Raw genomic sequence first — 15997 nt, 5'->3', positions numbered from 1 at the left:
CATTCTCACTTTAAAAGTTTCTTCTAAAATGTCATCTGTACTAAATAGTTTATAGACCTCCCTGGTTAATTCGTCCCTTCCTACCCAAACCAACCTGGCACTTCCCCATGCAACTGCAGGAAATGCTACACTTGTTGCTTTACCTCCCACCTTGACTCCATCCAAGGACCCAAGCAGTCTTTCCAGGTGCAACAAAGGTTCACCTGCACCTCCTCCAACCTCATCTATTTCATCCGCTGCTCTAGGTGTCAGCTGCTCTACATCAGCGAGACCAAGCGTAGGCCCAACACCTCCACTCGGTTCACAATAACCAATCTGATCTCCCGGTGGCTCAGCACTTCAAATCCCCCTCCCATTCCGAATCCGACCTTTCTGTCCTTGGCCTCCTCCGTGGCCAGAGTGAGGCCCACCATAAATTGGAGGAGCAGCACCTCATATTTTGCTTGGGTAGTTTACACCCCAGCGGTATGAACATTGACTTCTCCAATTTTAGGTTATTCCTGCTTTCTCCTTCTTTCCCCTCCTCTTCCCAGCTCTCCCACAGCTCACTGTCTCCGCCTCTTCTTTTCTTCTTCCCGCCCCCCCCCCCCACATCAGTCTGAAGAAGGGTCTTGACCCGAAACGTCGCCTATTTCCTTTGCTCCATAGATGCTGCCTCACCCGCTGAGTTTCTCCAGCATTTTTGCTTACCTCTGTACTAAATAGGGTTAGTTTTGGATTATCAAGTTATTCATCAAGTGTGTGCACTTTAACTTAATTTCAAGTTAATGTGCACAAATCTAGCAATAAGCGGACATACATAAATTGCCAGGAGCTCAAAAGTGGTCCATGTTACTTCAGGAAGTTAACCAGCTGGCTTTTAGCATCAAAACAATTGAAACACTGCTCTTGCTCTTGGTCCTGCTGCAAATAGGAACAACTTCTCTCTTTTGACCCTGTCCAAATCATTTGGTTTTAAATCACTAGACTCTTTATCCATGTCTTGTTACAGGAAGAATGAACCCCTGTATCACCTACCTATCCACTCAACTGATGACTTTTGCTTAGGAATCATTTTAGTAGAGCTTTCAAATAATTTTAAAAGCACGATGCCCAGAAATAGTGACAATACTCCAGCAGTGGCTGGACAGAGGTTTCATGAAGCTTCATTGTGACTTACTTACTCTTTTACACTTGACTTTTATATGGTCCTATATGTGTATTTTAGCCACTTCCACTTTTTATAGGGTCCTATATGTGTATTTTAATCCTTCCACTTTCAACAAACTGCGTACATATTTCTCCAAGACAGTACAGTCGCACAGCTAGTTGCTTCACAGTTCCAGTGAATTCAGTTCAACCCTGACCTCTAGTGCTGAAGGTTCCTCCCACACCCAAAGCACGTGATTTGGAGGGTTAATTGGTTACTAGTGGTTAGATGAGTTGTAAAATCGAGGATGAGATAATAGAAACGTGAGGAGAACAAAAGTAGGTGAATATAGGATTAGTATAAGCAAATGCTTGATGGTTGGCATGGATTTGCTGGGCTGAAGGTGCTAATTTCTTGTTGTTCCAACTCTATATCTGTTCTTGCATCCCTTTTGGAATTATTTTGTCTAGTTCATATGATGGTCTCATCCTTCCAACCAAAGAGTCACCCTTCCAGCTATTGAAAATTAAATTTCATCTGCTACCTATTGACCCTTTCTACAGCATGTCTGAACCTCATTGAAGTCAATGACAATCCTGCTCAAATTCACCATAACAAATTTTATGTCATCTGCAAATCTACCCTTTAGACTCAAGTATGAATCATTCTAAAGAACTGACCTCTTGGGAATTCCATTACACACTTTCCTCAACTGAGGAAAAACAACTTTTTACCACTGTTTAAAATTATATAGGAACTTTTCCATGCATGCTGCAACAACTTATTTAATTGCTTTCAATGCTGATGATATCGATTAAGTAGCACCTTATCAAACACCTTTGCAAGTCCATACCAAATTAAACATATTTCCCATATCCACATTTTCAGTGACACCATTGGAATATTCTCAAGTTAGGTAGAAAGTAAAATTAAACAAAAGTTACATTTTGGATGAGTGAGTTTGAACTGTGGCATCTACCAAGGGCATAGCATGTAGATTGCACAGCAAGTCTGGAGCATAATTATAAAATTTATCGGCGAAAATGTTTGTCCTTTAAAGTCCAACCTTCAAGTTGTGCCTGACAGGCATGAAACATCAGACAGCAGAATATTAGTAATCTCTCTAGTCACCAATCCTCTACTGGAAAGTTCAATCACATCCAGGAGGCCCTAGGCATCAGCAGCCGATGGTTTCCAGGGGAATGCAGATGGGGAGTAATGGATGGATCAGTGGTTCATCATTTGGGGTGAGAAAATGCTGAAATGTTTATAACAAGAGGAATGGAATATAGGAGCAAAGAGGTCCTTCTGCAGTTGTACAGAGCCCTAGTGACCTGGAGTATTGTGTGCAGTTTTGGTCCCCTAATTTGAGGAAGGACATTCTTGCTATTGAGGGAGTGCAGCGTAGGTTTACAAGGTTAATTCCCGGGATGGCGGGACTGTCATATGCTGAGAGAATGGAGCAACTGGGCTTGTACACTCTGGAGTTTAGAAGGATGAGAGAGAATCTCATTGAAACATATAAGATTGTTAAGGGCTTGGACACACTCGAGGCAGGAAATATGTTACCGATGTTGGGGGAGTCCAGAAACAGGGGCCACAGTTTAAGAATGAGGAGCAAGCCATTTAGAACGAAGACGAGGAAACACTTTTTCTCACAGAGAGTGATGAGTCTGTGGAATTCTCTGCCTCAGAGGCCGGTTCTCTGGATGCTTTCAAGAGAGAGCAGCTAGATAGGGCTCTTAAAAATAGCGGAGTCAGGGGATATGGGGAGAAGGCAGGAACGGGGTACTGATTGGGGATGATTCAGCCATGATCACATTGAATGGCGGTGCTGGCTCGAAGGGCCAAATGGCCTACTCCTGCACCTATTGTCTATTGTCAAAAATGCATCAGGCCGCCAAGGATAATTCTTAGTAAGAGTGATTAAATTTCCAGAGTGGTGCAAAATAACTTGGCATTGGTTGTTATAGTATTCTTCTCGAGGGAAAGGATTAGGTTGGGAAGGGGGCAAGGAGATAAGTCAGTTTTTAATTGCATATAAATGTACAAGATAATGTTTTATGACTGCAATTTTTAGTTAATTCTCATTACCTTGTCATAGCCAATCACCATACATTTCAGTGCAAAATAAATCAAAGGCTCAATAATAAACATTAATTTTCCAATATACAGTTTCCAGCCTGTCATACCTCAGGAGTGGGAGCCCTTGATGCTCCTTCACTGTCTGTAGAGGTGCTTTCACTCTCTGAATCAGAGCCTGATGAATTCCCAGATTCACTTAAGTTGTTTAAGCCACCACTGGAATGTCTTGATAAAATATTATCACTCTGAGGCAACAAGGAAGCACTAAAAATATGTTGGGAGAGGACAACATGTAGTTTAAAATGTTTTTTCAGTCCATACAGAATCACAGAAAAATAATTAACCTGCAGCTGTTCTAGTACTAATGATTTAACCTGCACTTTCATTAATCATGACATGATTCTAGTTGCATAAAATTCTGTGAGTTATTTGTTTACAATATATTTTTTAAAATTGCAACTTTAGCTATCACTGTTTCATATAAAATTTGAGTGCAGTGCATCAGGTGGTGAATGCCAGGGCAAAACAGAGCACTCCAACAACTATGCTTGCTGATTTCAGCTCAGAACTAATTTTAAACTAGATGTCTCAGTACCACACTGCAAGTACCTTATTAGATTAGAATACTCAAAATGCATAACAGACAGTTTAACCCAACTATATTATGGCAACTACGATAACATGCATTACATCGTAGATTTTAAAAATTGTAACTGTGGACGATTTTTTATCGGACTTCAATAGTTTTGCTGCTTTAATTGATTTATGCTCGTCAATTTACAAGATCGGAAATTTAGTTAGCAAAAGTAATAATGTAATAGCTAATAGAATAATTATTTTTACACTTATTTTTAAAATTCAGGAGCAGATAGAGGAGGTAGTTGAGACAGAAACTATAACAACATTTAAATGGCATTTGGATAGGGACATGGATAGACATTTTAGAGAGATATGGACCAAATACGGACAGGTGGGACTAGTGTAGAGGAGCACCTTAGTCAGCATAGGCAAGCTCGGGCCGAAGGGCCTATTTTTGTGCTGCATAACTCTAGGTCTACCGACAAGGTCAATGTGGAGTTCGTGGTTCATCACAAGGAAAGGACATGGAGGACAGTGGGATCAGTGTGGGGAATACTAATCCGTTAGGGCAGATGTAGATCAAGGAGGAGATGGTGGTTAGGCTCTTGAAGAGCATCAAGTGGATAACTCCCAATAGCCTGAGAGGATCCATCACGTTATTGAGAGAGGCAAGGAGATTGCAGGAGCTTTGGCAATGATATTTGCATCTTAACAAGCCACAGGCGAGGTCCTGAAGGACTGAAGTGTATCCAATGTTTTTTCTTTGTTTAAGAGGAGAAGCAGGTAAAATCCAGGAAATTTTAGGCAGGTGGAACTAATGGCAAGGGTAGAGAAGCCATCGGAAAGGATTCTCTTGGTTAGGATTTACTCACATTTAGAGAATGGGGTAATTAGGGACAATCAGCATGGCTTTGTCCAGGCAGGTTAAGACTTACAAACTTGACTGAATTTTTTGAAGGGATGACAAAGGTGATCGGTGAGGGTAGGGCAGTGGATGTTGTCCACATGGATTTTAATACGGCATTTGATATGGTCCCGTATGGTAAGCTGATCCAGAAGATTAAGATGCATGAGATCCACAGTGACATGGTAGTCTGGATTCAGCATTGTCCTTCCCATGGAAGACGGAGGGTTGTGGTGGCAGTCGGTGACCAGTGGAGTCTCGTACAGATCTGTGCTGGGACCTTTGTTGTTTATATACATGACTTGGATGTAAATATAGATAGGTTAGTTAGTCAGTTTGCAGACATCATCAAAATTGGTGGACATGCAGATAGTGAGGAAAGCTGCCAAAAGTATTTCAACCGGTTGTAGATCAGCTACAGAAATGGCTGGAGATATGGAAGGGAGCTAGTATGAGGTGTTACACTTAGGGAGGTTGAATACAAGAAGAAAGTACACAGTTAATGAAAAGACACTATACAGCATTGATTTGCAGAAGGAACTTGAGGAACCAGCTCTCTGAAAGGATAATGCAGTAGTAAAGAAGGCATGTGGTATCATTGCCTTCAGGAGTCAGGGCACTGAGGTTAGGAAGTCATCTTACAGGGCTTTGGTTAAGCCATATTTGAAGTATTGTGTGCAGTTCACATTACCCCAAATTCAGAAAGGATGTGGTGAATTTGGGGAGGGTGCAGAAGAGGTTTTCCAGAACGCTGCCTGAATAAAGGTATAAAGATAAGCTGGATAAACTTGGATTGTTTTCTCTGGTGCATAGAAGAGTATACAATTATGAGAGGTAGAGATAGGGCAGACAATCAGAACCTCTCTCCTAGGATGGAAATGTCAAAGACTATAGAACATAGCTAAGGTAAGGGGGGAGAAAGTTTAAAGCAGATGTATGGGGCAGGTTGTATTTTTACAAAGGGCGGTGAGTGCCAGGAAAACGCCGCGAAGAGTGACGGTGGATGAGGCAGATACGATGGTGGCATTTAAGAGGCTTTCAGATAAGAACATGGTAATGATGGGATATGGATCATGTTCAGGCAGAGGAGATTAGGTTAACTTGGCACCATGTTCAGTACAGACATTGCGGGCTGAAGGGCCTAATCCTGTGTCGTACTGTTCTATGTTCCATCCTAAAACATTGTCTCAAAGAGCTAAAAGCCAACACACAACCAAATATCACGATGTGATCTGAAAAATAAGGTACCTTTTCGGAACAGTAGGCACTGGCTTTTCCGTGACCTGCATGAAAGTGGGAAAGGGTGGGTGGTGGGGGAAGGGCATGGGTGGCACGGGAAGGAAGATGATGTGAAAAGAGAAACAAGCTAATCAGTATCTTGGTTACAAATTAAGAAAGTGATCACACGCACCATGCATGCTTTTCACAGTAATTACATTTCCACAAAGCAACTCCATCTTCATTTTAATTTAACACAAATGCTGAACAGAAATTTAAAAACGAACCTGATCCACATCACTGTCATCACTACTGCTGATCTGCAGGTCATGTTCAAGCGTCCTGAAAATAAATTAGAAAACTAGGTAAATGGGGCACAAATTATTATTTTAAAAAAAAATCACATTTTGACATTGTTGTTCAGTTTCAGTAACTCGCCCAAAAGGATTTCCAATTGAAAGTTTCATTTTCAAATAAATTAAAAAAATAACTCAAATATGCATGGTTTACTACTAGCACCACACCATGCCCTATATACTCTGCAATTATTTGGTGAACAAAGACTTAATATATAAATGAGTGTATGAATTAACATCATACAAATGAGGGAAGTTTGATCCATGGTTGCGATGAGACTGCTTGGGTTGTGCATTCTTCATTACCTTAGTTATACAGCAAGAAACAGGTTCTTCGGCCCAACTTGCCCATGCTAAACAAGAAGCCCTATCTGCACTTGTCCCACCTGCCCGTGTTTGGCCCATATCCCTCTAAACCTTCCCTATCTATGTACTTGTCCAAATGTATTTTACATGTTGTTATATTATCAACTACCTCCTCTGGCAGCTCATTCCATATATTTACCACTATCTGTGTAAAAATGTTGCCCCTCGGGTTCCTATTAATTCTCTCCCCTGGTACCTTAATTCTAGGTCCTCATGGCTCTTCATTCCCCTACTCTGGGTAAAAGACTCTTTGCTTGTACCCTATCCATTCACCTCATGATCTTATACATGTCCGTAAGATCACCCCTCATCCTCCTGAGCTCCAAGGAATAAAGTCCTGGCTTGTCCAACCTTTCTCTATAGCTCAGGCCTTCAAGTCCTGGCAACATCCTCGTAAATCTGCTCTGCACTCTTTCCAGTTTAACAACATTCTTCCTATAGCAGGGTGACCATAACTGAACTGCAAATGTGGCCTCACAAACATCTTATCCAACTGCAACATAACATCCCAACTTCTATACTCAGTACCCTAATTGATGAAGTGAAATGTGCCAAAAGCCTTCTTGACCACTCGATCTATCTGTGACGCCACTTTCATAATGCAGTTAGCTGTTGACTACAGCTCTCTGGTTAAACAAAGCAAACTCAAATATTTTCTGGTTTATTTTTACCTGGCCAAAAGTTTTGCTTTGACCAACACGACTGAAACAAATTAACTGTAAATAGACAAAGAATGCTGGAGAAACTCAGCGGGTGAGACAGCATCTATGGAGAAAAGGAGTAGGTGACGTTTCAGGTAATTAACTAGTCATGTATTTCCTTCAGCAATGTTGAACCATGTAAAATATGGCTCCAGCTGTGTCCACATTATTAGAACGGTTACTAAACTTCGAGAATAATTTGTTGGCTCTGTTGTACTTTCGATTCAAGTGCATTTTTTCCCTATAAATTCCAACATATACAGGACAACAATGCCGACTAGGCTCTTAAATTAATGCATTTATTCTCTAAAAAGAGTGCATATCACCCAGTGTTTTCTCCTGGAAACCATCCACATGGAGGGAAGCAGTAACACATAAAACTGGAATTGCGTGCCCCCAATTACCTTTACTGAAATCTTTTAATCCCAATATTGACAGGAAACAATAAAATAAAGATCTATACTGATGGATTACTTAAACAAAGATCAGAGTATTGAGGTAATCATGTATCCTTGCTTTCTCTGATCAAGTAGCCAAGGGTAAGAAAGACCCTTCCCATTTAGTTACACTTACATAGAAAAATAGACATAGAAAATAGGTGCAGGAAGAGGCCATTCGGCCCTTCGAGCTAGCACTGCCATTCATTGTGATCATGGCTGATCATCCCCTATCGATAACCTGTGCCTGCTTTCTCCCCATATCCCTTGACTCCACTAGCCCCAGAGCTCTATCTAACTCTCTCTTAAATCCATCCAGTCTTTGCCTCCACTGCCCTCTGTGGCAGGGAATTCCATAAATTCACAACTCGCTGGGTGAAAAAGTTTTTTCTCACCTCAGTCTTAAATGACCTCCCCTTTATTCTAAGACTTTGGCCCCTGGTTCTGGACTCGCCCCACATTGGGGAAATTTTTCCTGCATCTAGCTTGTCCAGTCCTTTTATAATTTTATATTTCTATAAGATACCCCCTCATCCTTCTAAACTCCAGTGAATACAAGCCTAGTCTTTTCAATCTTTCCTCATATGACAGTCCCGCCATCCCAGGGATCAATCTCGTGAACCTACGCTGCACTGCCTCAATCACAATGATGTCCTTCCTCAAATTAGGCAACCAAAACTGTACACAATACTCCAGATGTGGTCTCACCAGAGCTCTATACAACTGCAGAAGAACCTCTTTACTCCTATACTGAAATCTTCTTGTTATGAAGGCTAACATTCCATTAGCTTTCTTCACTGCCTGCTGTACCTGTAAGCCAACTTTCAGTGACCGGTTTACAAGGACGCCCAGGTCTCGCTGCACCTCCCCCCATTGAGATAATAATCTGCCCCTTTGTTTTTGCCGCCAAAGTGGATAACCTCACATTTATCAATATTATACTGCATCTGCCATGCATCTGCCCCGCATCTGTCCACTCACTCAACCTGTCCAGGTCACCCTGCAACCTCCTAACATCCTCTTCACAGTTCACACTGCCACCCAGCTTTGTGTCATCCGCAAACTTGCTAGTGTTACTCCTAATTCCCTCTTCCAAATCATTCATATATATGGTAAACAGTTGCGGCCCCAACACAAAGCCTTGCGGCAATCCACTCGTCACTGCCTGCCATTCTGAAAAGGATCCGTTCACTCCTACTCTTTGCTTCCGGTCTGCCAACCAATTTTCTATCCATGTCAACACCCTATCCCCAATATAATGTGCTCTAATGAATCCTTTGTAAAAATAAAATCCAAAATCTGAACCATTTGCACAGTGGAAATTCTTAAGATTCTTCTATAATGATACAACTATTTTAGCAGGCGCACCATCACATGCATGGACAGGTGTTTTGGGAACAGGTGTTTTGTTTACAGGGACATTGAGTAAGATTTGAGCAAGAAAAGTTGCAATCCGCACTACAATAAACCCCACGCTCTAACCTCAATTCCACGTTGGGCAAGTCATTTCCCAGCCAAGAATCCTGAATATATCTCCCCATGAGGTGAATTTATCTCCCCAATTCCTCTCCCCCCCAATCCATCACAAACATCAGAATCCAATCTCCTCCATTTCTTCCACGTCTTGGTCCACTATCCACTCACACCCAGTGCTGACCACAGCAAAGGTGCAACTGAGCCAAACATCACTGAACCCTCTTCTCCCTGAGCTCAGTCTTGGAATTGAATAGTAACTGGCATAAAGTAACTGGCATGCCTGAAGTCTCAAAGATGCACAAGTATCGGTGCTGATGGCTCAGTTGTGTGCACTAGTACAATACTTGGGGCATGCGAACATTTGTAGCAAATATTGCTAAATCATAGTAAGTCAGAAAACGGTTTCTACCCCTTCATTGGCAAAAATAACTCCGTCAGGATGATTTGGTAAGAAAATAAACTCCTTGGCTGTAATATGTACTTTATTTTATAGGTGACCCGAGGGAAAATGTTATTTCCAAGGGCGGCACAGTGGCACAACGATAAAGTTGTTGCCCTACAGCGCAAGAGACCTGGGTTCGATCTTTACCAAGGGTGCTATCTGTACGGAGTTTGTACGTTCACCATGACCATGTGAGTTTTCTCTGGGTGCTCTGAGTGTCTCCCACACTCCAAAGACGTACAGGTTTGTAGGTTAATTGGTGTTGGTAAAATTGTAAATTTTCCCTGGTATAGTATAGTCCCGTGTGTAGTATAGTGCTAGTGTACAGGGTGATTGCAAACTTGGTAGGCCAAAGGGCCTGTATCCACCCTGAATCTCTGAAGTCTAAATTAAACGCAATTTGAGATTGGTTTCACTTTAAACCAAAGCACTGACAAATTTATAGACTGCACAATTTTATGACCTATTGTTCCAATTATTCTCTGGGGTGATCACCTAATTTTGGGTATAAAATAGGCATAGCTGCTGGCAGACTTCAATCATTATATATATCTGCAGTCTAATTATTATATAATTTATTGCTAAACCTCAGATGAATGCATAATCCCTTAGGTCAGATAGAATCTCATCACTGTAGAACACAAGTTAACAATTAGATAGCTGCATACAATCAATGTTGGATCAATTTTCATCAGACAGGCATCAACCCACTGATTTCTGTCCAAATTAATTACATCCAAAGGTTAATTGTTTTACATTGTAATATATTGCTTAAGATCGGCTTCATTAGAATTATTTTCATTTTTCACTTTACTGCAGCAGAATATTGGTTGCATGATACTATTTCAGTTTGTGTGTTATTCCCCCTCCTCTCCGTAAAAATGCTGTATTCCAGCGGCACAGTGGTTGAGTTTCTACTTTACAGTGCTTTCAGCACCAGAGACCCAGGTTTGATCGTAACTACAGGTGCCGTCTGTACTGAGTTTGTGCTTTCTCCACGTGACCTGCGTGGATTTTCTCTGAGATGTTCAGTCTCCTTCCACATTCCAAAGACGTACAGGTGTGTAGGCTAAGTGGGTTGGTATAAGTGTAAAATTGGCCCTAGTGTGTCGGGTAGTGTGGGGATCGCTGGTCAGTGCGGACTCGGTGGGCCAGAGGGCCTGTTTCCGAGCTGTATCTCTAAACTAAACTATCTTAAACTTTTATTTTGTCAGCAGAATAAATTACAGAATCTCATGACATAAAAGGAGAGACATTCATTGCTCCACATACAGACTTTTAAAAAAAAGATTACACAAATAATCTCATTGCCTAACTCTTTTGCTTTGGCCCTGCAAAAATAAATCTTTCCCCACCACCTTCCATTTGCTGCCCTTTCAGCTATCCCAACCTCTCCAATCCCCATGCATGTACACATTCCTTACATTTGGAAATTTGAAACAGACAACTGGTCCTTTAGCTGGCCATCAATGTCTTCTGGTCCAGGTTTAAACCTGCCTTCTCTCATTATTGAACTAATGGTTGCAAGAGGACAGCTGAATGACAGAAACTGGTGCACAGTCTGCATTGATTTTAACTGTGGCATAGTTCACTGTGATTTGGCTTTGGAGGGAACAAGAATATAAAGGAGGGTTTGTTACCATGCTAGTGAAATGGAATGAGACTCTAGGTCCATTGCAAATATTTACAGAAGAGAAACCAGCAAGGCCAAAATATAAAAATCAATCCTCAACAAACATTGAACGCTGCTAATGTCCTCAAAATTAAAGATTTTATGGTACAAATCAGCCAATGTTATATATATTCTGCCCACTCCTGTGTGTGGGCAGAATAAAGAAGGGGAGATGGATTACTACTGTTTTCCAATTTTTTGTAGCTGGCACAGACCAAGAATAATACCACCTCACCTATCAATTGAGAGCTGCAACAAACCCACTACACAAGTTGTCGGGAATATATCAGCTATATTTGAGGGAGATTGTATTAATGACTAATTTCAAAGCAGATGTATTTGAGACAAGTACAACAAAATATAATTGTGTTAATAATTCCAAATTGTAAAAATGTCAGAGCTACATTATGAAGAAAACATATACTCACAGTTTTTTTGACTCTGAAATTTTTGGTGGAATATCACATTTTTCTGCAAAGGAAAATATATATGAACACAATGACCAAACTAGAAGATACATGCATTAATATTTATTTCAAGCAATCTAAGATTGATGTGCCATTCTACTAAACAGCTAATGTGGGTGCCTTGCCTTAAGATAAGATTCACCAAAGCTAAGTATGCATGTATGCATTGGTTAGAAATTTGAATAAAAAACTTAGGAAGGTTATATTTTAGTTATACCGGGCATTGGTGAGACCGCATCTGGAGTACCATGTACATAATTAGTCTTCTTATTTTAAGTTTTAACAAGCTTGAAGCAGTTTAGAGATGGTTTATTAGACCAATGCCTGGAATGGGCAGGTCATGATAACATAGACAATAGGTGCAGGAGAATGCCATTCGGTCCTTCCAGCCAGCACCACCATTAAATATGATCATTGTTGATCATCCAAAATCAGTACCCAGTTTTTGCTTTCTCCCCATATCCTTGATTCCGTTAGCCCTAAGAGCCATATCTAAAACTCCTGTCCCACGGTACGAGTTCATTCCAAGAGTTCTCCTGAGTTTGCCCTGATTCCTACTCGGAGATTTACGGTAATGGCCACTCGTCGATACTCGGGGCTCTCGTGGACATTTTTCATCACGTTGAAAAATGTTCACGAGTCTTCCCGTGCTTACCTGCCGTTAGCGCGTCTTCCCGAGTACCTGCCGTTGGTGCTAAGAGACGTCCCCGAGCTCCGACGTACCCGCTACGTTCATTCTCCGTGCTTACCACGAGTTTGATTTTTTTAAACTCGGGAGAGCTCTTGGAATGAACTCACCGTGGGACAGGGCTATAACTCTCTCATGAAAACATCCAGAGAATTGGTCTCCACTGCCTTCTGTAGCAGATAATTCCATAGATTCACAACTGTCTGGGTGAAAAGGTTTTTCCTCATCTCAGTCCTAAATGGCCTACCCCTTATTCTTAAACTGTAACCGCTGGTTCTGGACTCCCCCAACATCGGAAACATTTTTCCTGCATCTAGCCTGTCCAATCCCGTACGAATTATATATGTTTCTATAAGTTACCCTCTCATCCTTCCAAATTCCAGTGAATATAAGCCCAGTCGATCCATTCTTTCATCATGTCAGTCCCACCATCCAGGGAATTAGCCTGGTGAACCTACGCTGCACTCCCGCAATAGCAAGAATGTCCTTCCTCAAATTAGGAGACCAAACCTGCACACAATATTCCCAGTTCAGTCTCACCAGGGTCCTGTACAACTGCAGTAGGACCTCCTTGCTCCTATACTGAAATCCTCTTGTTACGAAGACCAACATGCCATTTGCTTTCTTCACTGCCTGCTGAACCTGCATGCTTACTTTCAGTGACTGGTGTACAAGGACACCCAGGTCTCGTTGCACTTCCTCTTTTTCTAATTTGACACCATACAGATAATAATCTGCCTTCCTGTTCGTGCCACCTAAATGGATAACCTCACATTTATCCACATTATACTGCATCTGTCATCTGCCCACTCACACAACCTATCCAAATCACCCTGCAGCCTCATAGCATCCTCCTCGCAGCTCACACTGCCCCCCAGCAGCTCACACTGCCGCTCAGCTTTGTGTCATCTCATGAATAAGATTTAGACAGGCTGGGTTTGCATTCACTGGCATTTTCAAGAGACGCATGTTTGATTGAAATTTATCAGATCCTGAGGGGTCCTGATAGGATTATGTGGTAGAATACTTTCTCTTACGGAAGAATCTAGACCTAGGAATCACCATTCAAAAATAAATCCATTGAGGACAGAGGTATTATTAATTTATTTTCTCTCAGAAGGCCGTAATTGTTTGGAAGTCTCTTCCTCAACGGGTGATGAAAGGAGTATCTTTGAAATTTTTTATGGCATTAGTAGCTAGATATTTAATAAGCAAAGGGGTGTACGGTTTCCGCAGGTAGACGAGAATGTGGAGGTGAATTATAATCAGATGTGCTATTTAATAAAGCCACAACTTATTAAGCAGAGCTTAATTGTCTGCTCTTAATTCATAGGTTCATATGTGCGTAAAATATTCCAAAAGTTGAACTCCCAAATTACACATACAGAGAGATAGCTGGCGAAGTGTACAAAATTGTTGATCAAAGCATAGTCAATTTGAACAAAACAAGGGAGCCTCAAGCAAATTTTGGCCATTATAAAGTAGTTCCTAAACTATATTAGGACTAGCATAACAAAAGGTACTATACTTCATTTACTTAATTAGTACATAACCGGATTTACAGTGTTTTAGAACAATTCCAAGGTTGTGAAAAGCACAATATATAGGCAAGCCTTTTCTCTTAGTCAGAATTTCTGTATACATTTTAAACTATGAACTGGAATAAATATGCTTCCTACACATGAACTCCTATAAAAATCAGAACTGGAGAATATCATAGCAATGTTAATGAGCAATAATTTCATTCAGGAAAAAAAAAAGTAGCCTGTGATTGGAATAATTTTTGCTTCAATTTGACTGAAAAAAATGCTTCATTTGGATAAAAAAGTTTGTAATAACAAAGTTGCACTCGATTTGGAGCCAGCTGATTGAGCATCTCTACCACTTGTAACTTTGCGGCAAAGACCTCATCCACCAAGCAGTGAAATTGTGGCTAGTCAACACTGATGCAAAGAGTGATTCAAAGAGGTTAATGCCTTCTTTATAGTGGAGGTCAGGAGCTGAACAAAAAGTATTTAGATGGTTCTATTCCTGACTGGGACTGTAATCCAGTGGATTTAGAAAACCAAGCTCCCGCAGAAACAATAGTCACAGTTATGCGGTCATCACAAACCCATCTCTCACTAACTGCTACTGAAGCAATTTTTATTGTGGTACCTACGACTTTCTTTCTCCACATATGGGCTTAATGACTTCCACAAATCTGCATATTCACAGATAGTTATGCGCGCATATGCAGATTATAGAATATGAACATTCACATATAGTAAGACTCACATGCAGGTTTGATTTTTAAATGTTATTTTTCACATGTTTTATTCTTTTTAGCTTATTCTTTTTTTCTGGCCCACAGAATGAGCAGCCTAAATAAAAGCCACCCAAATATCTTGAATAGTGGTCAGAAGGGAAGGAAAAAAAGCTCTGAAATATTTGCTGAATGCAACTTTGGAACTACATGTAGCTTTTATATCCTTCTCCCTTTGGACAAGGACAAGTGCTTTGTAATTTCCCCAAAAGATTTAAGAGTTCAATTAAATAGGGCTTTTATTAATGTGTCAGGGAATGGCTGAATATTCAGAAACACTTTGATGCTGCAATTAAGGACGAGAATATTCTCTGCCTCCTGACCTGCATGATATAAAAACACGCCAGAATATGGGAATGTTGAGAAATTCAGAAATCTTACATACATTTTGGACATTTGGGGAACCTATACTTCAGTTACTTTAACTACTTTAATTTCCTTGCAACAATCACAAGGTAACCAAGAAAATCCCCAGTGCACAAAATTAAATACATTTTTATTAATGTGTCTGGGAATGGCTGAATATCCAGAAACACTTTGATGCTGCAATTAAGGACGAGAATATTGTGTGCCTGCCTGCATGACAGAAAACACAAGCCAGAAAACACCTGCCATTTCTTGCCACCTAGCTAAAATGGTTCTCCAAGTAATGTGAAAATGCTGCCACGTAATTATGGAAACATATACAATCTCTGAAGCAGAATCATTACTCTACCCAGTCAAATGAAGTCACGCACTGGAGTTTTCTATTAGTGAGAATAATTTAATTACTATGAACTGATTCCCACTGCAAATGCAATTTTTCAGCAATACAAGCATTTTACATTGGACAATACTACACCTTTTTGAAAAATTAGGGAATCTTTTCAAATTACAAAATTTCATAATAGATTGATCTTCATTTTAAGAGCATATACTGTATACGAACACAAATTGTAAAACAGATTTGAGAGATCACTCACTGTGTCCTACAAAGCCAGAAGGGACATGGGTGTCCTACAAAATGCAAGAAAATATAACTTTCAGTCTTTTTAGAGTACAATGTAATTAAAGTCAGAATTATTAAACAGTTTCTGAAGAGTTTCTGAAGCTTCTGAACATAACACATATTTCCCCCCAAAAGAAACCAAGATAAAATTAATAATTAAATTTGTATTCATTAATTTGTAAGC

At 40.5% G+C, this 15997-nt stretch overlaps 1 protein-coding gene across 4 annotated transcripts in view; it reads right to left on the bottom strand.

The window, feature by feature from the left end:
- aff1 (AF4/FMR2 family member 1) overlaps nt 1–15997 on the bottom strand; it is a 150882-nt gene that overhangs the window by 25202 nt on the left and 109683 nt on the right. For all 4 annotated transcript variants that reach the window (XM_033024447.1, XM_033024430.1, XM_033024439.1 and 1 more), the window contains exons 6-10: nt 15788–15821; nt 11794–11836; nt 6203–6257; nt 5946–5980; nt 3322–3478 (exon numbers count right to left, since the gene is read on the bottom strand). In XM_033024447.1, coding sequence (XP_032880338.1) covers nt 3322–3478; nt 5946–5980; nt 6203–6257; nt 11794–11836; nt 15788–15821 — 324 coding nt within the window. The remainder of the gene's footprint in view (nt 1–3321; nt 3479–5945; nt 5981–6202; nt 6258–11793; nt 11837–15787; nt 15822–15997) is intronic.

Source organism: Amblyraja radiata, chromosome 1 (assembly GCF_010909765.2).
Source record: "Amblyraja radiata isolate CabotCenter1 chromosome 1, sAmbRad1.1.pri, whole genome shotgun sequence".
Lineage (NCBI taxonomy): Eukaryota > Metazoa > Chordata > Chondrichthyes > Rajiformes > Rajidae > Amblyraja > Amblyraja radiata.
This window is presented reverse-complemented; position numbering and strand designations above follow the sequence as displayed.